The 25,278-nt window shown below is 40.6% G+C and overlaps 2 protein-coding genes across 3 annotated transcripts in view; one reads left to right on the plus strand and one right to left on the minus strand.

Annotated features, from left to right (window-relative positions):
- LOC126237179 (2-oxoglutarate and iron-dependent oxygenase JMJD4) overlaps nucleotides 1–20,391 on the minus strand; it is a 140,707-nt gene extending 120,316 nt beyond the window's left edge. The window contains exon 1 of the mRNA XM_049947052.1: nucleotides 20,062–20,391. Coding sequence (XP_049803009.1) covers nucleotides 20,062–20,302 — 241 coding nt within the window. The 5' untranslated portion in view covers nucleotides 20,303–20,391. The remainder of the gene's footprint in view (nucleotides 1–20,061) is intronic.
- LOC126237177 (2',3'-cyclic-nucleotide 3'-phosphodiesterase-like) overlaps nucleotides 20,385–25,278 on the plus strand; it is an 81,777-nt gene continuing 76,883 nt past the window's right edge. Inside the window, exons 1-2 of one of the 2 annotated variants that reach the window (XM_049947050.1) lie at nucleotides 20,385–20,713; nucleotides 21,083–21,266. The gene's annotated coding sequence lies outside the window, so the exon portion shown is untranslated. The remainder of the gene's footprint in view (nucleotides 20,714–21,082; nucleotides 21,267–25,278) is intronic. The other variant, XM_049947051.1, reaches the window with a different exon arrangement.

A 25,278-nucleotide genomic window follows, 5' to 3' on the forward strand; every position in this document is an offset into this window, starting at 1 on the left:
AAGAGTTGTGCGAGTCCAACCATTTAGAGCATAGTGGTAGTTTCGCTGTGCTACCTCTTTCTGCAGATGCTCATGACAATAGCACGCAAACATTTGACAAGCTTTGCCATTCTTGAGATACTCATTCACAGGCTCTGCATAATAATAATCTGCCCTTGTGAAAGTCGCTTATCTCAATGGATTTCCCCATTTGCAACCCATGTCTTCCCAAGGGCGATCCTTCGTTCGTGTCTGCTCTGCTTATTTACGTTTGTTACCATGTCATATGCCTGCAACACCAATAGGTGGCATCCAACTTTGCGGTGGGCAGTGGTCATTATGTTTTCGCTAATCGTGTATTTATGTTTATAGTTATCAGTCATGATGCAAGTTTTCATTGATTTTAAGGTTTTTCTTGTTAATGTTTGATAATTGTGTTGGACTGTGGCTGGCAGGTGTTGTGGATATTGGTTTACCTTAAGTGAAATTTGTGGTAGTGTGTATGGGTTTCTTGGGATCTTGATATAAACATTGGTGTCAATGGTGTTGAGAAACAGCTAAAATCAATGCAATGCTCCAAGGACCAATAGAATACTTGTAAGATTCCATGCACAATTTTTTGCTGAGTTAGCTCCCATTGTAACTGTAATATACCATAGATCCCCTAACTGTGCCCAATGATGAGAAGGAAGCAAATGTCACACATGTGTATGAGATGAATATTAGAAGAGATCAACAAAGTTACAGTCCTATCTCATTGATGTCTATCTGCTATAGAAGCCTAGAACATTTTCTGAATTAACTGAAGCATTTAATTCCACTCTGCCAGTTCCCAACTCTACTGTTGCCTTTCAACCTAATTTAGACCAGAGGCTACACTAAAGATCAGTAAGTCACCACATCTAAGATTTTATAATACATTTGTTGATGTCCTCAAACCACAACCAAACTGTCTCCTTTCATCCTAACCTATACTTAGGGCTGTACTACTTATCGGTCAGTCACCACAACCAACATTCCAAAAAGGAAAATGGATGCAAAAGAAATATTGACAGTCTTCTTTTTCTGATTCTGTTTTCACATGTGGGACATCACATGCCACATCATTATTTTATGGAACAAAGCTGACATATTACGTGAGTAGGTTCAGGTGACCCCATATTCTGAGCTGAAACACAATACGATACCTTGAAGAGAATGATGTACTCCACGCTAACTATCATGTATTCTGAAGACACTAATCATGCAAACCCCAACTTGCGCTTTTCTCGCCTGATATACTGAAATTCATGTCTCAAGCACTAGGGTGGTTACAGTATTTATTGACTTCCAAAAAGCTATTGACCCAATATCACACCAATAATTATCATCAAATATACAATCATATGGGGCATGAATAAATTTTGTGACTGGATTGAAGATTTCTTGGTAAGAGGGTTGCAGCATGCCACCTCAGATTTGTAAATCATTAGAGAATTCAATATTCTGAGATCCACAGTGTTAACAGTGTGCCAAGAATACCAAATTTCAGGTATTACCTCTCACAACAGACAATGCAGTGGTCTGAGGCCTTCACTTAATGACTGAGAGCAGTGGCATTTGCATAGAGTTGTCAGTGCTAACAGACAAGCAACAAAGCGTGAAGTAACTGTAGAAATCAATGTGGGACATACAACAAACATGTCCATTCAGACAGTGCAGCAAAATTTGGCGTTAATGGGCTAGGGCAGTCACGAGCAATGCAAGTGCCTTTGCTAACACCACAACATCACCTGCAGTGCCTCTCCTGGGCTCGTTACCATATCAGATGGACCCTAGACCATTGGAAAACTGTGATCTGGTCAGACGAGTACCAATTTCGGTAGGTACCAGCTGATGGTAGGGTAAGACTGTGGTGCAGACCCCACAAAACCATGGACCCAAGTTGTCAACAAGGCACTGGGCAAGGTGGTGGTGGCTCCATAATGGTGCTGGCTGTGTTTACATGGAATGGACTAAGTCCTCTGGTACAACTGAACCCACTATTGACTGAAAATGGTTATATTCAGCTGCTTGGAAACACTGTGCAGTTCTTCATGGACTTCACGTTGCCAAACAATAATGAGCCATTCCAACGGGCCACAATTGTTCATGACTGCTTTGAAGAACATTTGGAACAATTTGAGTGAATGATCTGATCCCCCAGATCACCCAACATGAATCTCATTGTACATTTATGGGACATAATAAGAGCTCACTTTGTGCACTAAAACCTGCATCGGCAATGCTTCTGCCGTTATACACTCCTGGAAATTGAAATAAGAACACCGTGAATTCATTGTCCCAGGAAGGGGAAACTTTATTGACACATTCCTGGGGTCAGATACATCACATGATCACACTGACAGAACCACAGGCACATAGACACAGGCAACAGAGCATGCACAATGTCGGCACTAGTACAGTGTATATCCACCTTTCGCAGCAATGCAGGCTGCTATTCTCCCATGGAGACGATCGTAGAGAAGCTGGATGTAGTCCTGTGGAACGGCTTGCCATGCCATTTCCACCTGGCGCCTCAGTTTGACCAGCGTTCGTACTGGACGTGCAGACCGCGTGAGACGACGCTTCATCCAGTCCCAAACATGCTCAATGGGGGACAGATCCGGAGATCTTGCTGGCCAGGGTAGTTGACTTACACCTTCTAGAGCACGTTGGGTGGCACGGGATACATGCGGACGTGCATTGTCCTGTTGGAACAGCAAGTTCCCTTGCCGGTCTAGGAATGGTAGAACGATGGGTTCGATGACGGTTTGGATGTACCGTGCACTATTCAGTGTCCCCTCGACGATCACCAGTGGTGTACGGCCAGTGTAGGAGATCGCTCCCCACACCATGATGCCGGGTGTTGGCCCTGTGTGCCTCGGTCGTATGCAGTCCTGATTGTGGCGCTCACCTGCACGGCGCCAAACACGCATACGACCATCATTGGCACCAAGGCAGAAGCGACTCTCATCGCTGAAGACGACACGTCTCCATTCATCCCTCCATTCACGCCTGTCGCGACACCACTGGAGGCGGGCTGCACGATGTTGGGGCGTGAGCGGAAGACGGCCTAACGGTGTGCGGGACCGTAGCCCAGCTTCATGGAGACGGTTGCGAATGGTCCTCGCTGATACCCCAGGAGCAACAGTGTCCCTAATTTGCTGGGAAGTGGCGGTGCGGTCCCCTACGGCACTGCGTAGGATGCTACGGTCTTGGCGTGCATCCGTGCGTCGCTGCGGTCCGGTCCCAGGTCGACGGGCACGTGCACCTTCCGCCGACCACTGGCGACAACATCGATGTACTGTGGAGACCTCACGCCCCACGTGTTGAGCAATTCGGCGGTACGTCCACCCGGCCTCCCGCATGCCCACTATACGCCCTCGCTCAAAGTCCGTCAACTGCACATACGGTTCACGTCCATGCTGTCGCGGCATGCTACCAGTGTTAAAGACTGCGATGGAGCTCCGTATGCCACGGCAAACTGGCTGACACTGACGGCGGCAGTGCACAAATGCTGCGCAGCTAGCGCCATTCAACGGCCAACACCGCGGTTCCTGGTGTGTCCGCTGTGCCGTGCGTGTGATCGTTGCTTGTACAGCCCTCTCGCAGTGTCCGGAGCAAGTATGGTGAGTCTGACACACCGGTGTCAATGTGTTCTTTTTTCCATTTCCAGGAGTGTATATGGCTACAGAGGCAGCACATCTCAATATGTCTGCAGGGGACTTCCAAAAACTTGGTGTGTAAATGCCACATCGAGTTGCTGCACTTGACCGGGCGAAAGGAGGTGCGACATATTAGGAGGTATACCATAACTTTCTCACTTCAGTGTATAGTGAATTAGTATTAGAAAAAAAGGTGCGCAAATATTCAGTAAGACCTTGATAGTATTACAAAGTTGATCAAAAATAGACAAACTGTTTCAAATGTTTAGAGATGTAAAATTGTACACTTAACAAAATGCATTACCAATGAATCATAATTAGAATCGATCAAATCACGCAAATACAAGGGCGTAATAATTTAGGGATATGAAATGGAATGATCACATAGGCTGAAAAAGCAGGTAGAATATATATGTAGATATAGATGTACCAGAACAGCTTGTGATGGGAGATACTTCCATGCTATACAGTCACTGTAACAAAACTTTTAAAGATGAAACTTTTAAAGAGAAAGCAACTACTGCACAACAGGTGCAAAATAAAGCAGACTGCTATAGAGTGATAAATAAACCATATTTGGTTGAAAATGGGTAATGTATGAAAGTGTCAATGACTACCTTAGCAGGGTCTTATCAAAAGACCACTCACAATTTCCAGAGAAGTTCTGGTGATATGTAAAAGCTATTGGCAGCACCAATGTTAGTGTCCAGACATTAATGGATGACACAGGAGCTATAATGAAGGACAACAATACAAAAGCAGCAATATTGAATTCCGTTTTCAAATGTTCTTTTACAAAGAAAAATCTAGGAGTAGGTGCTAATGCCCCATATTAACCCTTCACTGTGCTGGTATGGAGATGTGCCAAGCAAACTATCAACTCTCTTTTCATTTTTGTCCTTTAAGTTTAACACTGGACACTACCTTGCAGATGGACAGTGTCGCTATATGAAGGTAACTGAATAGAATCAACCACTAGGATCCACCACTGAACTCATGATGTGGCAATATGTGTTGCTCCTTGTAGCACTGTCAGCCTGGCACACATTGCTCTCTTTTGATGGTGATTGTCGTTAGCTGCAACCAAGAAAGTGTGAACATAAAAAATCTGTAGTGCATCCATAACCTTCAGCGAGTGTACGGTTCAGCTCAGCTTGTATTTCTGCTAATAAATACATTAAGCAGTATGCAGATCAATTTTGTTTGCATAGTTGCAACAGTGCGTAGTAAACAAGTCTGTATTTGTAGTGAGAATGATGTCAGACGTAGGACATATAAGTATAAGAAAGCTTGCATACTTTCAGTCTATTATATCATATGGAATCATATTCTGGGGTAACTCGTTAATCCGAGCAAACATTTTTATCGTGCAAAAGCTTGTAATAAAAAACATTTGTAGTGTAAATTCAAGATCGTGTATTCAAGGAACTTTTTATTCTAACCAGTGCTGCTAAGTATATGTATTCCTTAATGAAATTTGTTGCATGTAATATATCTCTATTTCCAACCAATAGCTCAACACACAGTATCAATACAATGAATCAGAACTGTCTAAACAAAGACCTAAAATCACTTACCTTGGTCTGGAAATGGGTCCAATATTCAGGGACACACATTTTCAATAAATTGCCAGCAACCATTAAAAACTTGGTTTCAGATAAAGCACAGTTTACCCAGGGTTTGAAAGACTTTTTGACTACCAACTCCTTATACTCTCTAGATTAATATCTTAACAGGAACTGTTAGACAAGATTAGGTAAAAATGTCTGTTAGATATCAATTTTGAGAGCACTTGGTCAAACAGTCAAGATTAGGTGTTTTGTGTATGATAAATATATTAAAAGTGCACAATTATGTTTCATTCTGACAATGTATTAATTCTGTAAATATTAGCGGTTCCAGTTTACTGGAATGTTTTCACCTATTTTGACAATCCCCTGATAAGTGATCAGTATAGGGAGTATTATATTAAAATGTTTTATGTGATACTTTCTGACATGTTACACACCCATGAGAATCATATAATTTTATTGGTCTATGGAATGAAAATCTAATCAAATCTAATGTTCTCACCCACATTTGAATGATAACAAATAAGTGTATCCTTCATTTTGTTTTGTTCTAGTTCCTTGTGCTACTTTGAGTGTTGTAATAGAGTCATTCTCGTATTTTGAAAATGGACAAAGTAAAGTGATGACTTATGAAGAATTCATGACTCTAGAATGTCTGTCTGGTGGTGAAGATCACTTAGATTTTGACAATTCGGATGATAGTAAGCCTGAGGCTACTAGAGGAGATACTACAAGCATCTCAAGATACAGAAAAATTAAATCATTCAAAAAAGTGCTTTGATTCCTAATGAACCTGATATTGGAGCATATGGAAATGTGATTCTTCTTGCACGGAAAATTCCAAGGCAGTGAGAACTACAGGATCTATTTTAAAAGGTAACATATCTCTAGAGAAGGCCATTCCATGCTAAGTGGTCTAATTTTGGAAAAAGATCTTGCATGACCATCAAATTTCGCTGAAATTTTGTGTGTTCACACATTCCCGATGAGCTTCAGTGAAGTTTTACTTTCACTAATACGGTACAGTAATTGCGAAGGTATAGTCCTTTGTTTAACCCCATAGTGCACCTATCAACAATGCACATGCGAATTTTTGGCAACATCCAGACAAATCACCTCCACCAATGTTACCTGGAGAGAAAGAAAACTAGGCCTATGCCATCGTGCACAACTTTTTGTGCTCTCTGGAATGAAATCATAATAAAAAAAAATACTTCCTGGCAATTGTCATATGGATAATTTGAAGCGAAGTTGGATGCAAAATAGATGCTCGAAAATAATGTGAAGTTTATATTTTTATATATTCAGAAGTTATTGCAGGGTAAATTTGGAACTTTGCATGTACTACCAAAGATCTTAGAATATAAAATTTCATTCTCCTACTGCTTTTCAACAGTTTACAAATACTGCTTTTCAACAGTTTACAAATTGAGGACAAAGTTGATGATTTTTCTAAAACCTACAAGAATGGCTATTTTGGTCCACTTAAAAAAAAGTCTTCTGTAAACTCTTTTAAACCATTTTCTAAACCACCTAAAAAGCTATATTTGGTTTTCCAAATACTTCAGTTGATCGACAAAAGAGGGAAGTACAAAAATTTTCAGGGAAATACAGAAATACAAGTCGCTGAGGGGTGAAGTAAATAGGAAGTGCATGAAAGCTAAGATGAAACGGCTGCATACATGAAAAATGTGAACAAATCGAAAAAGAAATAATTATGGGCAGGACTGACTCAGCATTTAGGAAAGTCAAAACAACCTTTGGTGAAACTAAAAGCAAGTCGATTTAGAAGAGATGGGTACACAGTACTACAATCACTATTTCTCCACCTGCCCAATCGACCATGGCAGAGCATGCGCTGAGTGAGACCGACCATGTAATAAAATTCTTCGACACGGAAGTTCTGGCTGTAGAGAAGCACTATCACACCCGCTTGTTTACAGCAGCTGTACAAATACACCAACACGGGAACAGCTTCAACAGGAGAGAGGAAAGTCTTAAAGTAAATGGATCCTGGCTTCCAGTACTGCAGCGAACGACCGTCGCAGGTAGTAAGAGGCGAACCGCACCGGAAATGACACCGGAGAAGCCCTCGGACGTTGGCGCGCCAGGTACATATAGTCTGTGGCCGCGAGCTCGGCTCCAGTTCACCACCGGCAATGGAGGGCGAAGCTTTGACAATGCCAGCCAATTGTGCTGGCAAAACGTCAGTAAAATCATCAGACGAACGTCGGCCGAAGAACCCGAGACAGAAGCAAATAGGCAGTTTGTCAACAACTGGCCACGAAAGCCTTAACAATTTTGAGCATACAAATAGTTCTCTATAACATGAACTCAATCCAAAAAATATCTGGAAGTCTGCTACGAGCTTCACCAAAATTTACACAATGTGACAATGGTGTAAAACCAGAAGGCTATTAATATGATGTGTGCTGCAGTTGTTGTGTACCAATTTTACTACCGTGATCTTTGCCACCTTGGTAATGCTTAACTAAATAGCAAAGTTTACAAACAGTTTGATTCTGTAGTTATAGCAGAACACCAGATTGAAATATGTCACAATGAGTCACGACAAAAGACACTCCTTGTCTGAAGTTTTTTTGAGTTATCAGATTTTACTTGTTTCTAGTTATCAAGACTTTCAATATTGCTTTTCCCAGGGAGAACGAAACAAATTATTGAAGAATATGATAAAAGGTGTCAGACTTAATTTGAGTGCCAGCAGAATATGGGCCCATTTTCAATGCACCTCTGCCTTGTCATCATTTATTAGTGCCTTATATGATAAGCCATTTTAAGTTTTTAGAAAAATCGTAAATTTTGTCCTCAATTTGTAAACCGCTGGAAAGCATTAGGAGAATGAAATTTTATATTCTAAGATCTTGTATTGGTAAGACAAAACAAGCAAAATTTCAGATTTATCCCACAATAACTTACGGGGATATAAAAATTTAAACTTCACATTATTTTCGAGAATCTTTTTTTTTTTTGCTTGACTTTACATCAAATTATCCAGACATAAAAGTTGTACATGATAGCCTAGTTTTGTTTCTTTCAAGAACATACTGGCGGAGACATAATGTCTCTAAACTGCGAAAACTCATGGGTGCACAGTTGAAGCTGCACTATAGAGTCCAACAAATGACTGTATCTCCAGAAGTATTGAATTAGTAATAGTGAAACTTTACCATTGTTTACTGGGAAAATGTGTGAATGTTCATACAAAATTTCATCACAATCCATGACAGTCCTGTGGAAACCTCTAGTCTAATTGGCATGGAATGACCCTAGATTTAGTTGTATACCTATTCAAGCTAGGGATTCAGCGTGTAGGAATGATTGTTGCAGGACTGGTTGCATTTACTTAATTGCAACATAAAAACACACTGTAACTCATACAATTCCTTTACTAGAAAATTAAGCAACAGTACAGCATAAAAAGAAATGAGGAAACATAAGTCAGATACTGTGCCAGAGATAATAATTACAAATGGCAAATCAATCACACACAGCATTACACTGCACTTCACCACTGCCCCCTTAGCATCAATGGTACTTTCTGTTGAAACAGACATGTTGTCCGAACCGGGTTACAACGGGTCATGCACAGGCTGCTGATGGTGCATTAGAGGTACCCTCAGACATCCGTTGAGGCTGACGTGTGACGTGCTTGGAGTGGCTGGAGCTTCGGTCATGTCCTTCGTGTGTGTAGATGCGTCTGTACCAGTGTAGGGAGCGCGGAAAGCTGGTTTGAGCCTGTCGACCCAGATGGTGGTTGGTGTACCCATCACACCGACATTGACTGTCTTGTCCTCCCTACTGATGACATGATAAGGTCCGTCGTAGGGTGACTGCAGCGGCTTGTGTACTGCTTCATGCTGCAAGAAGACATATTGGCATTCCCATAGCTCGTCAAACACAAATGGGTGACAGGTCTGCTGATCCCTTGGAGCAATGGGGCGTAGTTGCCAGCCAGATTTGTGTACGTAGCTTTTGCACTAAATCTGAAGTGTCAATGCAGTTGTCTGGCACATTATCAAAGAACTGGCCGGGAAGTCGTATTGGCAGGCCATAAACAAGTTCTGCAGTTGTGGTGTTCAGGTCTTCTTTCAGCGACACACGGAGACCCAGGAGGACAATGGGCAACGTCTCTGTCCACTGTAGTGAGTTGTGACATTGAAGCGACACTTTCATTTGTCAGTGCATGCATTCAATTAAACCATTTGCTGACGGGTGGTAAGCGGTAGCTCTAATGTGCCTTGTACCCAGTAGAAAAGAGTGTTTTGAACAAATACAACTCAAATTGTCTTCCTTGGTCTGTTGTGATTCGTAACGGCACTCAGAAACAAGCGATCCATCCCATGAAGAATGCAGTCCCGACACTTTCGGCGGTGATGTCGGTGATCAGGAACACCTCGGGCCAGTGTGTAAAATGATTGATGGCTGTAAGGCAGTAGGTGTATCCTTCCGATGGTGGGAGAGGTCCTACTAGGTCTAGGTGGACATGATCAAATCTCTGGTTTGGAGGAAGAAATGTGCCAAGAGGTGACCTGAGGTGACCTAACGTGCCGGCTAACTTTCTTCCGTTGACAGGCCACACACTGTCGCACATATTGCTTGCAATCTTTGTCCATGTGTGGCTAGACAAAAGCTCACTTCACCATGCTGGTAGTGGCTCGTATTGCAGGGTGTGACAAGTTATGTAAAGAGGCGATTGCCTGTTGGCGAAAGTCAATAGTCACAAACGGTCTCAGTTTGTTGGTGGCGACATCACAATACAGCAGCACAGCTGACAGTGTAATACAGCTGAGTTGTAGGCCTGATGGTTGCGTCAATAAATCTTGGAGCTCATTATCAGATTGTTGCGCTATGGCGAGAGCTTCAAAATCAACTGCTTCAGTGATTGCTTCAGTCCCGGAGAGTGCATCAGCTGGCTCATTTAGTTCTCCTTCAAATTGGACAATATTGGTGGTGAAATGTCCGATATAATCAAGGTGTCGCAGCCGACATGGAAATGCCTTCTCAGGACAGTGGCAGAAAGCATATATTAGTGGCTTATGGTCTGTGATGAGAGTGAACTGCTGTCCTTCCAATATGTGACGAAATTTCTTAATAGCAGCATACAGTTTGCGATCATATGTGGACCAATTCTGTTGAGATGGTGATAGCTTTCTACTGAAAAATGCTAAGGGCTGCCAGTGCCCGTCTATTTGCTGTTGCAGTGCAGCACCGATTGCAGTTGCAGATGCATTGACCATCAGGACGAGAGGCGCCTGCGGAACTGAGTTTGTTAACAATGTAGCTTCTGCGATGGCAGTCTTCAGCTTGTTGAATGCCAACTCGGACTCACTGTCCCACTGGAGTTTGTCTTTCGGCTTCGGTGAAACTTGCAAGAACTTATTCAGTAGTGTAGCTAGGAAGGCATGATTGCGAACAAATCGACGGTAAAAATTTTGTTATGCCAAGATCTCTAAGTAATTCTTTAACCATTGTAGGCTGGGGAAAATTCAGTATAGCGTCTACTTTCTCCTGTGGCGGCCGTATGCCTTGAGCGTTGATAGTGTAGCCTATGAACTGTATATCAGCTGCTCCCAAAATGCACTTTGACGGGTTGATAAGCAGGCCATGTGCATGTAAACGAGTGAAGATCTGTCGTAAGTGTGATAGGTGTTCTGCCTCTGAATTTGACATGACAAAAACATTGTCAATATACACATAACAGAAGTCTGTCATGTGTCACTTCATCCATGACCTGTTGAAATGTTTGGGCAGCATTCCGAAGTCCAAAAGGCATTCGGGTAAATTCAAAGAGTCCGAACGGCGTGCAGATGGTAGTCTTAGCAACATCGTCATGTGCCTCAGGTATCTGGTAAAACACATGAACTAAGTCCAACATCAAAAAGATTCGCTTACCGGGGACACTGAAAGTAAAACTTTGATATGCGGGACTGGGTAACGATCTAGAATGGTTCTGGCATTGAACTGTCTGCAGCTGCCGCATGGACGCCATCCGTTATTCTTCTTTGGTATCATGTGCCGAGGAGATGACCAACTACTGCCCGATGGGCGGCAGATTCCTTGTGCTAGCATGCACAAGAATTCCTCCTTAACCATCTTCAGTTTTTGGGGTGTCAAGCAGTGCAGTCGAGCATGTAGTGGTGGCCCAGGTGTAGTCAAAATATAGTGCAACGTTGAGTGCTGCAGAGGTGCTAGTGTGGGAGTTTGGCATGTGATCTCTGGGAACTGTCTGAGGAGCTCTATAAATGGAGAATCACCAGTAACCACTCGTACTGCTGTGTCTTTCACATAATGCACTCGATCTTGGCTTGCTAGGTTGGTAGTAGTGTCAAGAAGGCATAGGCGTCGGTGATGGAGGTCAGGCAGGAGTCCATAAAATCATAAAAAAACTGCTCGAAGTATGGGGTGCGTCACATCTGCTACGACAAATTGCCATTCAAATTTGTGCCACAGGCCCAAGTTCAAAACTAATGTAACACAACCATACATTGTTATTGTGGAACCATTGGCTGCGAAAAGGTGGCAGTCATCACATTTGCAATGTGGCAGACAGGCAGATGGATAGACTGTCACGTCAGCACCCGTGTCTACCAAATACTGTAAATTTGTGCTATGTTCTGTTACAAGCAGTCAACGGCTGCCATCTGGAGAGCTCATGGCCGTCATCACTGATTTCCTGCTGAGTTCCCCTGTTCACACGGCAGTTTACACTTGCTGGCGTCGGTGATACCAACACATTCTTGTTGACGAAGGTGAGTGGCTGGGCTTATCTGATGAGGGGTGGCGACAAGATCTGAGGCTGTTAGTCTGGGTCCGTAATGCAGCTACTTGCGCGGTTAGATCGGCAACCTGTGCTTGTAGTGCGGTAAGAGTGTTATCTGCCCGAGGTTGTGAGCAAACTGTTGCAACGCATGTGGATGGATACATTTCCACTATGCGATCCGCAGTCTGTGCGAGTGCATCCAGATCACCGGCACATACTGTCAATATTTTCTGCGACTTGGGTAGCAGACGCAATAGCCAAATATTCCGCAAAATGTCGTCACTGACCACGTTGCTCGCTAATGTACGCAGTTGGCGTAGTAGCTACGACGGCATGTAATTGCCTAGCTCCTTTGTGTGGAGAAGCTTCTTCAATCTCTTCGCCTTGGACTGCGAGAGCTGGGTTAATCAGAGCATTCTTGATGGTTGTGCAACGACCAGTACTTGGTGGTGACGCCAAAATATCTTTTACTTCTGCGGCCATACCTTCATTGAGTGCAGCAACTACATAACTGTACTTTGTTTCATCTGCAGTTGTGTGCGCTAGCACAAACTGACTTTCTGCTTGAGCAAACCACAGCACAGGATTCTGTTGCTAAAACAGTGGCGGTTTTACTGTCACGCGATTAATTACTGCACCAGTATACACTTCTGCAGTTGGTGGTGGGTCTGCCATCATGAGTTACGGCGAAATGGAACACGGAAGTTGCACGACGCAGCTGATATGGATGTTCATATTTAAAGCGACGTGGCACAATACGGAGTGTTAGAATTTGTCAAATTTCATGATAGTGACCAGCGGACATCATGTCGGGGTCACCAATGTTGCGGGATTAGTTGTATTTACTTAATTGCAACATAAAAACACACTGTAGCTCATATGACTCCTTTAATAGGAAATTAAACAACAGAACAGAATTAAAACAAATGAGGAAACATAAGTCGGAGACTGCACCAGAGATGATAATTACAAATGGCAATCACTCGCACACAGCATTACACTGCACGTAACACTGCACTTCGACCTAAAGGAACTGGATACCAAACGGTAAATTTCAAAATGAAAAGGATCTGAAGAAAGAGGTACATAGGTATTCTGAAGAATCAATTACTACCACTGACAAAGTGCATATTTCCTCCATTTTGTATAAAGACACAAGCATTGTCCGTTTTCTGTCTACTTTTGCTGGCAAGTTGCCAAAATTTGAAGTGGAACGGTTTGACAGGCGAGAGAGAGAACACAGAGTAGTACTATGCCTGCTATGTTTCTGTTTACAGCTCACAAATGGTAAACATAGATAGAAACATTGGGAGATGTCATATAAAGATTACATCTAAATAATGGTATTTCTGTTTACAGCTCACAAATGGTAAACATAGATAGCAACATTGGGAGATGTCATATAAAGATTACATCTAAATAATGGTATTTAAATCTGTTTTTCCTATGATTGATGTAACTTTAATATATTCATGGATTCTCTGCAAAATGATACTCACTGTAAGAAGAACAGCAGGCATGCCAATGAACCAGAAGTAGTTTAGAACTGAATTGGCTAAAACTGTAAGCCAGACTGGTGCTGGAGCAAAAAAGCGAGATACACCAGGTAGCACAGATCCAATAGAGATCATCAGGGATCATCATTATCTCCACAGGATGTAAGATTAGATCCCTTTAATCATAGGTCGGTGAGGAATGAGATAAGAACAATGTGCAAATGCCCTAACTAGAAAGGCTACACCTTTGTCATGTGTTAGAAGTGCAAATTAAACTTATTTTTACATAAAGGCAAAAACAGCTATTTTGTATTCTATAGTATCTGAAGCCATGGGCTGGTCATCTAATTTCGACAGTACTACTGATTATATCATAACTGTTGTTCATTTGGTCTTTACAACTATGTTTTTATACTTAACCAAAGATTATTAATAGTTTAAATGTCATACGATTTTGCACAAGTGCAAAGTTTCATGTACGAGTCAAAATGATAAGTTACACACAGTTTTGCATCAATGCAAAGAGTATAAAAATAATTTTTTTTTTCTCAGAATTAAGAATGCATCTATTCACTTTTTTCAACATTTTCTCCTGTAACCCCGACCAATTTACAATAAAGAAAATTATTTGGTGAAGAAAAAGTAAAAGAAGGGTTAACTCCCACACCACTGCAAAGGTGGGTGATATTGATATTAGTGTCAATGGCATTGAAGAACAACAGAAATTACTAAAGCTCAACAAAGGTCCTGTTGGAATCTGTGAGATTATATTCAGAATTCGTGACAGTGTTAACTAGAGTATTCTGTAGAACTGCTGAACAAAACCCCGTGCCTAGTACTTGGAAAAATTTTCCGTTCATGTTGGTTTACATGAAGAATAGCTGAAGACATCCACAAAACAATCACCAAATATCATCATCATTAGCATGTTGTAGAATTTTAGAAACTATTACGAGCTCACACACAATGAGGTGCATCAAACAGAATGGCCTTCTCCATACCAACCAGCATGGATTCTGAAGACTCTGATCATGTGAAATGCAACTTGCTCTTTTCTCATGTGGCATCGTGAGAGCCACGGATCAATACACTCAGAGATGCAGTTTTCTTTACTTCCACAAAGCATCTGTCTCAGAACCAAACTGACACTTATTATCAAGCATATGATCACCAGGGTACCAAATGAAATTTTTGATTGCATTGGCGATTTATTTGTTAGGAGGTCACATCATGTAATCTTTACATGGAGAGTCCTCGACATACTCATCTTCAGGTATGCAACAGGGAATTGTGTTGGGATCCTTTCTGTTCACGTACCAGTATGTTAATGACCTAGTAGACAATATTAGTAGCTTCGTTGTTGTTGTTGTTCTCTTCTTCAACCCAGAGACTGGTTTGATGCAACTCTCCGTGCTACTCTATCCAGTGCAAGCTTCATCATCTCCAAGTACCTACTGCAATCTACATCCTTCTGAATCTGTTTGGCGTATTCATCTCGTGGTCTCCTCCTACGATTTTTACCCTCCACACTGCCTTCCAATACTAAATTGGTGACCCCTTGATGCCTCAGAACATGCCCTACCAGACGATCCCTTCTTCTACTCAAGTTGAGCCACAAATTCCTCTTCTTCTCAATTCTATTCAGTACCTCTTCATTAGTTAGGTGATCTACCAATCTAATCTTCAGCATTCTTCTGTAGCACATTTTGAAAGCTACTATTCTCTTCTTGTCTACACTATTTATCATCCAAGTTTCACTTCCATTCATGGCTACACTCCATACAAATACTTTCAGAAAAGACTTTCTGACACTTAAATCTATACTCTGTGTTAGCAAATTTCTCTTCTTCGGAAATGCTTTCCTTGCCATTTCCAGTCTACATTTGATATCCTCTCTACTTCGACCATCATCAGTTGCTCTCCAAGTAGCAAAACTCATCTAATACTTTAAGTATCTCCTTTCCTAATTTAATTGTCTCAGCATCACCTGGTTTAATTTGCCTACATTCCATTATTCTTGTTTTGCTTTTGTTGATGTTCATCTTATAGCCTCCTTTCAAGACATTGTCCATTCCGTTCAACTGCTCTTCCAGGTCCTTTGCTGTCTCTGACAGAATTACAATGTCATCGTCAAACCTCAAAGTTTTGTTTCTTCTCCATGGATTTTAATTCTCATCCTGAATTTTCCTTTTGTTTTCTTTAGTGCTTGCTCGATATACAGATTAAATAACACTGGGGATAGGCTACAACCCTGTCTCACTCCCTTCCCAACCACTACTTCCCATTTCATGCCCCTCGACTCTTATGACTGCCATCTGGTTTCTGTACAAATTGTAAATAGCCTTTTGCTCCCTGCATTTGACCCTGCCACCTTCAGGATTTGACAGAGAGTATTCCAGTCAACACTGTTAAAAGCTTTCTCTAAGTCTACAAATTCTACAAACGTAAGTTTGCCTTTCCTTAAATTATCTTCTAAGATAAGTCGTACGGTCAGTACTGCCTAATGCGTTCCAACATTTCTATGGCATCCAGACTGATCTTTCTCAAGATTGGCTTCTAACAGTTTTTCCATTTGTCTGTAAAGAAACCGTGTTAGTATTTTGCAGCCATGATTTATTAAACGTATAGTTTACTCATTTTCACACGTCTGTAAACACCTGCTTTCTTTGGGATTGGAATTATTATATTCTTCTTGAAGTCTGAGGCTATTTAACCTGTTTCATACATCTTGCTCACTAGATGGTAGAGTTTTGTCAGGGCTGGCTCTCCAAAGGCTATCAGTAGTTCTAATGGGGCATTGTTTTGACTTAGGTCTTACAGTGTTCTGTCAAACTCTTCACGCAGGATCGTATCTCCCACTTCATTTTCATCTATGTCCTCTTCCATTTCCATAATATTGTCCTCAAGTACATCGCCCTTGTATAGACCCTCTATAAACTCCTTCCACCTTTCTGATTTCTCTTTTTTGCTTAGAACTGGCTTTCCATCTGAGCTCTTGATATTCATACAAGTGGTTCTCTTGTCTCCACAAGTCTCTTTAATTTTCCTATAGGCAGTATCTATCTTAACCCTAGTGATATATGGCTCTACATCCTTACATTTGTCCTCTAACCATCTCTGCTTAGCCATTTTGCACTTCCTGTCGATCTCATTCTTGAGAATTTTGTATTCCTTTTTGCCTGCTTCATTTACTGCATTTTTATATTTTCTACTTTCATCAATTAAATGCAATACCTCTTCTGTTAACCAAGGATTTCTACTACCCATCGACTTTTTACCTACTTGATCCTCTGCTGCCTTCACTATTTCACCTCTCAAAGCTACCCATTCTTCTTCTACTGTATTTCTTTCCCCCGTTCTTGTCAATCATTCCCAAATACTCTCCCTGAAACACTCTAAACCTCTTGGAGTGTCAGTTTATCCAGGTCCCATTTCCTTAAATTCCCACTTTTTTGCAGTTTCTTCAGTTTTAATCTACAGTTCATAACCAATAGATTGTGGTCAGAGTTCACATTTGCCACTGGAAACATCTTACAATTTAAAACCTGGTTCCTGAATCTCTGTCTTACCATTATGTAACCTATCTGAAACTGTATAGTGTCTCCAGGCCTCTTCCACATATACAACCTTCTTTCATGATTCTTGAACCAAGTATCAGCTATGATTAAGTTGTGCTCTGTGCAAAACTCTACCAAGTGGCTTCTTCTTTCATTCCTTACCTCCATTCTAGATTCACCTACTACTATTCCTTCTCTTCCTTTTCCTACTATCGAATTCCAGTCCCCCATGAATATTAAATTTTCATCTCCCTTCACTATCTGAATAATTTCTTTTATCTCATCATACATTTCTGCAATCTCTTAGTCATTTGTGGAGCTGTTGTTGTTGTTAAGGTCTTCAGTCCTGAGACTGGTTTGATGCAGCTCTCCATGCTACCCTATCCTGTGCAAGCTTCTTCATCTCCCAGTACTTACTGCAACCTACATCCTTCTGAATCTGCTTAGTGTATTCATCTCTTGGTCTCCCTCTACGATTTTTACCCTCCAATGCTAAATTTGTGATTCCTTGACGCCTCAAAACATGTCCTACCAACCGATCCCTTCTTCTAGTCAAGTTGTGCCACAAACTTCTCTTCTCCCCAATCCTATTCAATACCTCTTCATTAGTTACGTGATCTACCCACCTTATCTTCAGCATTCTTCTGTAGCACCACATTTCGAAAGCTTCTATTCTCTTCTTGTCCAAACTAGTTATCGTCCATGTTTCACTTCCATACATGGCTACACTCCATACAAATACTTTCAGAAACGACTTCCTGACACTTAAATCTATACTCGATGTTAACAAATTTCTCTTCTTCAGAAACGCTTTCCTTGCCATTGCCAGTCTACATTTTATATCCTCTCTACTTCGACCATCATCAGTTATTTTACTCCCTAAATAGCAAAACTCCTTTACTACTTTAAGTGTCTCATTTCCTAATCTAATTCCCTCAGCATGTGGAGCTAGTTGGCATATAAAGTTGTGCTACTGTGGTATATGTGGGCTTCGTGTGTATCTTGGCTACAATAATGTATTCACTATGCTGTTTGCGGTACTTACCCATACTCCTACTTTTTTAAAATCCATTATTAAACCTACTCCTGCATTACCCCTATTTGATTTTGTATTTAGAACCCCATATTCATCTGACCAGAAGTCTTTTTCCTCCTGCCACTGAATCGCACTACTTCCCACTATATCTTACCTATCCATTTCCCTTTTTAAATTTTCTAACCTACCTGCCCAATTAAGGGATTGAACATTCCATGCTCCAATCCATAGAATGCCAGTTTTCTTTCTCCTGATAACGGCCTCCTCTTGAGTAGTCCCCACCTGGAGATGCAAATCGGGGATTATTCTACCTCCGGAATATTTTACCCAAGAGGATGCAATCATCATTTAACCATACACTAAAGCTGCATGCCCTCGGAAAAAATTACAGCTGTAGTTTCTCCTTGCTTTCAACCGTTCACACAGTACCAGCACAGCAAGGCTGTTTTGGTTAATGTTACAGGGTCAGATCAGTCAATCATCCAGACTGTTACCCCTGCAACTACTGAAAAGGCTGCTGCCCCTCTTCAGGAACCACACATTTGTCTGGCCTCTCAACAGATACCCCTCCATTGTGGTTGCACCTCAGTACGGCTATCTTTATTGCTGAGGCACACAAGCCTCCCCACCAACAGCAAGGTCCATGGTTATTGGGGGTAATTTAGTAACTTTAGACCTTCAACTTTAGTAACTTAAGGTCTTCAGCGTATGTTGGAGTTATCTGTAAAGAAGTAGATTACTGTCTGACAACAGCAGCAACAATATTCAGTTACATCATGGTAAGATTGTGAAATGGTGCAAAATTGGCTATTTGCTTTATATGTTGAATAATGTAAAATTGTGCACTTCACAAAATGCAAAATCCTATGGCTACACTATCAGCAAGTCATAACTGGAATCAGCCAACTCATACAAATACCTGGCTGTAATAATGAGTGTTAATATGAAATAGACCAATGACAGAGGCTCAATCACAGGTAATGCACGTAGTAGATACAATTTCACTGGTACGACACTGGAAATTGCAGATTGTTTGCAAACATGATTGCATACAAAAAAGCATATGGCCCATGGTAATATACTGCTCCAGTGTATGGGACTTTGCTATACACTTTAAGTCTAATAGGTGATACACAAAGACTTTACCGAGAAGGGCAACATAAATAGTCACCTGTTTATTTCGACTCATGAGAAAGTGCAATGGATATGTTGAAGCACATTAACTAGCACTACTGCCCTGCAAAAACCTAGGATATTAGTTAGGAATCACTAGTGTTCAAGCAATTAATTTTCTTATGCTCCAAATGCAAATGAAATTGGAAGACGACCTAATACAGTGGTACTACATAACCCATAGAGGTCTAGCACAGAAAAAAAACACGATCAAAGTCAGCACCCACAAGAGAGAAACAATGTATTATAAACACAAAAATACAAGCGAAATATACAACTACAACATTCCGGCGACGATGGTTCCAAAATAAACAAAACTTTTTTCAATACTAATCAACTTGCGCATCCTAATAACACAAAACGAAAGAAAATTGATGGTGATAATATTTACTAATACATCACACCATTCAAAAAAGCTGATACAAAGTATTGAGATTCATATTTTATATTACTGTGTTCTTGATACTCACAAATAACTGTTCCAGCTTCGAAGAACTAAAAACGAGTAATATATCTGCGAAATTTTTCTTTACAGTGACGAGATTGTTTTGCTTTATAGTCTTAGGTCTACGTTGGATTGGAAGTTGAAAAGCTTTTCTTCGCGTTTGTACGTCAACTGCCTGAGGAAACGGAGGGGCCCGGCTGTACGTGTCTCTTACAATATCCATTGATAATTCGTTTACACCCGTTGTCTTTTGGATTGCCAGAACAGTTTGAATGAATGAATGAATGAAGCACCATAAATTCCGGACACTCATCAGAGAAAACACACGAAAGCTTACCAAAATTTTCTTTAAGGTACGAAAACATGGGTTTATCATCTTTAACCCACTTTGTAGCGCTGTCCCATTCCTTTGTAAAATTCCCCTTTATTATTACGGGATAATTTTTCAACATAAAATTCTCGAAGAATTCTGCATATGACAAATCATCTCCTACTACTGGTATTCCGCAACTGGTCTGGCTACAATTTGATATTTCACTCTTTATATCAACTACAGAAGCTTGCTCTACGTTACACATTTCTGTCCCTTATTTTCCAGTCACTCCGTGAACAAAACACATACCACCCGTAACAAAACAAACGCAGTTCTCAGTACTGTTTTGTTCACGCAGTACTGTCAAAGGCTCTGATTGTCCTATATATAGCAATTAGGGGGATCAAGGAGATCGTACAATGTGGTAACACAGAGCCGAGAGCCGACTATGATTGTGGGATAATTATAAACTTTGAATGTAATGTGTGCACTTCGGAACCACATCAAACGAAGTTCATTGACAAAAGCCGTTTGTTGGTGGTTTGTGTTTATGTTGGGTTATTCGTGCGAAGCATTTTTTAAATGAATTATGCCGGTTTGAGCATCATGGGTTAGGAGCTACTTATATTTCTCAGAACTCCATATTGAGTGAATAGTGCCACTGTCATAACAATAGGTAAAAAATTATAGTACTTGAAATAGTTGAATGTTGTGAATTGTGAGTAAGACTTCAAATTTTTCAGATTGAAGGCAGGTAGTTTTAAGCCCTTCTGATAATGCCCGCGATATTGTCGGTATTTTAGTATTGTTACATCCTGTCCTCACTTTATTTTGTTTGCTTTGTTTGACATAATGTGTGTGTCATTGTTACACTGTTGTAAGTTGGCTGTAGCATAGCAATTTTAATAAATATCCAAGTGTACATGGTTGAATTGACTGCTCTATAAAGTCGGCTGTAGGCTTCTGCTGTGCACGGCTGGATTCGTACAGTACCACCGAACATTATATTTAACAGTCAACTAAAATAATTACACAAATGTTGCAGGGTGACGACAGTCGTATTTAAATGCCTGTATCTACGCATACACTTTCGTGCCATCGGACAGGAGATGTTTCAAATGCGAGGAACGAATTTAGAAATACAAGAGCAGACAGAGATATTTTAAGAGAATTAATACAGATTTACATAAGCGGAAAGAGATGCATTAAAACAGCGACTGCATGCTACGGTAAGATGTTTTGTTACTAGTGTTCAGTGTAGTGCCCTAATCAAACAATGTGGAAAACATTATCAAATCGACGCAAAAAAAAAAAAAATTAAATAATAAAATAAAAATAAAAATGTGAGACAGCTTGCTTTGTTGTTGAATGTGTCAATTTGTTTACAGTTAAGCGTTGCGACCTTTTCACATTATTTAATTTCATGGCCAGAAATTGTTGTATAGAGTAGTGGTTGCCATACAACTATAAAGTAATTTTGTGTTGAAGTTACATTACTATCTGTTAAATTCTTTCACGTGATAAGTGGATAAAGTTTTTATGAGCCACCTCTGTTGTTATAAGTATGAATGTTACTGTTATTTTTAAACTGTGATTGTTGACAGCAAACATCATAAGGGGATATGTTCAGATTTATCAGAATAAGAATTTAAAATATTCATTTACATTTACTAATTTACACTAGTTCATTATTTCATCAAATTATGTGGTCAGGCATTGTGTAGTACAGAACTGCATGTTTTTGGTTTTATTTAAGTTCAGTGACATCCCATTTGCAGAGAACCATTTATCAATTTTCAAGACAATTTTGTTTACATTTTCAGGCTCGCTGTTAGGTGCGATTTTAATACATGCATCAGTCACAGATCGAAATGTTTCTGCTTCTTGGATGCTCATGGTTAGGAAGTCAAGAGAGGCCACCTCAAATGTACCTAGAATAAGTAACTGTATCAATGTATGGTTTCAATAAGTTAAGGTGGACAATTAGATGAATTTTCTGTTGTAATCAACTAACTTTTATAGCTGTCAAATTATGACACCATCATTATAAAATGGAACTAGCCTGCGTACTTCTTTCTGTGACATTGGGAAGGACCTTTAAATAGGATTTCAGTGACATAACATGCTTGGGATAATGACAAGATATCAGTGCGTCAAATCACTACACTGCTGCAGGAAAAGGCGATCCCACAAAGTCTGCTCCACTGTATCAGATGTAAGCAAATACGTAACTTGAGAACAGCTACCATATCTATTATGATAATGACTGCCATCTCAAGTGCTCAAAATCTGCATCTACATACATAGCCTACTTTGCAAGCCACCACATGGTGCCTGGCAGAGGTTACCACGTACCAGTAGTAGTCATTTCCTCCAAATGAGCCCTCACTGCACGTATCTTCATGATTCGTATGCATGATGTATGTTGGTGGCTGTAGGATCTTTCTAGAGTTAGCTTCAATTGCCGGTTCTTTAAATTTCCGCAGTAGCTCTTCTAGAAAAGAATGTCGCCTTCCCTCCAGCAATTCCCATTTGATTTCCCGAAGCATGAAATGTTGGGATTACTGAAGAATGAGATACAACCTGACAGCTTTGACCGATGGTGTCAGATGTTAGATGATGTATTGCACAGATTTAACAGCAAAGATGAATGTTGAGAAACAAAGGAAAGCAGGTCAAGGGAAGTGCCTCATTCCAGATGATATTGTGTTTAGTGGTATTTGGGGAGTTTTGTGATGTCGGTTTTTTTCGTCTTTTTATGTGGTTTTGTATGGGGGTGGGTGTCTAAATTTGTTTATATTTAGTTTGCCCCCACTCAAAATCATCCCATTTCCCGCTCTTGTCCCATTAGTGTCATTACGCTTTTTGTCGAAAGTGTGTGTGTTTGTTTTTCGATGTATTTTCGTCCTCATAATGTGTACGTAACGACTTTATATGCGCCATATTGGAATCGTGGTTTATGGTTGTTTCTGCTATATTTGTGACTCCATGTGTCAAAGCAGACAGGTGGGATCAGATGCTTCCGTATTTCCAGGAAAGAATGTCCAGCTCATCTCAGTCTACACAGCTTTATGAACTTTACCACATCATTCTCCCTATAGCAGTCATGTGATCTCAGTTTGTTATCACCCTGCTTCGTAACTGTCCATGTTTCTATGCCGTAAGTAAGTACTGGGCGTATCAGTGTTTTGTAAAGTCGGCACTTTGTCCCTCGTGATATAGGCTTGGATTTAAAATGTCACAACAGTCCTAAGTAGCATTGGTTAGAAGCCATAATTTAAGTAAAAGTGGTGCCACTTGTTTCTATCTTTGAGCCCAGATAAGTGAAATATTCCACTCACTCAAAAGTCATTCCATCAAGGGTTATTGTGGGCTGTAAGTGTTGGTTGGTGCCATTATATATATACTTCGTCTTTCATTCATTAATTCTCAGGCCCATCTTCTCTGCAATCAGTTTCAGAGCTGAAAATACGCTTTGTAGATCTCAAAGTGTTCTGCTCATTAAATCCAAGTCATCTGCATATCCCAGCAGTTGTACAGACTTATAGCAGATAGTTCCTCTTGTCTGAATATATGATTCGCGTACCACTTTTTCAGGTTGAACAATAGGCAGGAAAGCCCATCTACTTGCCTTAGCCCAGTTCGAGTGGGAAACTGAGGTGATAGCCTTGACTGCACTCGCATGGTACGCTGGGGATACTTTAGGGTGATCTCTATTAAAAGCATCAATTTTCCAGGCACCCAGAATGCCCACATTGCGTCATAAAGTTTAGCTCGGTTTATTGTGTCATACACAGATTTAAAGTCAATGAAAATATGGTGCATACCAACATTGAACACATTGGTCTTTTCTACTATTTGTCGGAGAGTAAATATCTGGTTTACAGGTGATTTTCCTGTCTGAACCCGCATTGATAGCTTCCAATAATACCTTCTGTGATAGGTGAAAGTCTACTAAACAGGATATTTGATAGTACTTCATTTATAATATTTAAGAGTGTTATACCTCTCTAGTTGCTGCATTCCAATCGATCTCCTTTCTTATGCACCAGACACACTCCCTACATTCCATTCTTCTGGTAACTCTTCCTTTTCCCAGATGAGGCACACAATCTTGTAGGTCCTACGGTCCTCCAGCTTTCAATAGTTCAGATGTTATATTGTCAGTCCATGGTGCTTTATTGCTCTTCAACCGGGCAATTACTTTGTTCACTTCTCCTTGGGAAGGGGGAGGAACTGTGGCATCATCTTCTGGAGTGACTGCGATATCCACAATAGGTGACTATGGAGCATCCAACAGTTCACTGAAATACTCTACCCAAGGATCCAATTCCTCTTGATCATCAGTTAGTAGTGTCTCATTTTTACTTTCACACAGGCTGATGCGCGGCTTAAATCCTCTTCTTTCACTATTAATTTTCTGATAAAATTTTCTGACATCATTTGTTTTTGCAATTGTCCCCATTCTTCAATCTGCTTTGTTTCCCAATCCCTTTTCTTTCTCTGATGCAGTTTCTTCTTTTCTTTCCTTTTATCTTGATAATTTCTTATCGCTAAAAGAGTATGCGATTTCTAAAGCTTTTTCCTGTATGCCGATTTTTCTCCTGATTCATTCTCTTACATTCTTCATCAAACCAGGAATTCCTTGGTTGCTTTCCTACTTTCCCTAGCAATTCTTCTGCTGCCTTAATGATTGCATCCATGCATGTGTTCCAATTCCTGAACCAGGTTATCACTTACTAGCGGTGTATAATGCAAGATTCTCAGCAACCTTCTCAGAGACATTTTAGAGATGTCTTCATTATTTAAACTTCGATACCATATACTTAATTTGAGGTGTTCCTTTGACTTTTCTTGCGTTGGATATTCGAGCTCTTAGTTTCGCAATTGCAGGGTAGTGGTCTGAATCTACATTAACTCCTCTGTAAGTTCGTACATCTAGTAAGTGTGAGGAATGCGTGCCATCAATAATTACATGATCAATTTGGTTGAAGGTATGCTGATCAGGGCTACACCATGTTGCTTTATGAACACTTTTGTGTGGGAACATAGTGCTACCTACAGCCATGTTATGTGACAGTGCATACTGAATGACTCTGTGGCCATTGTCATTTGTGTATCCATGGAGGCTGTGCTTTCCTATTGCTGGGAGGTAACGTTCTTCTTTACCAATCTGTGCATTGAGGTCTCCAATAATTATTTTAGTGTCATACACTGGACATCTGTCGTAAGTTATCTTGA

The sequence above is a fragment of the Schistocerca nitens genome, chromosome 2 (assembly GCF_023898315.1).
Source record: "Schistocerca nitens isolate TAMUIC-IGC-003100 chromosome 2, iqSchNite1.1, whole genome shotgun sequence".
Lineage (NCBI taxonomy): Eukaryota > Metazoa > Arthropoda > Insecta > Orthoptera > Acrididae > Schistocerca > Schistocerca nitens.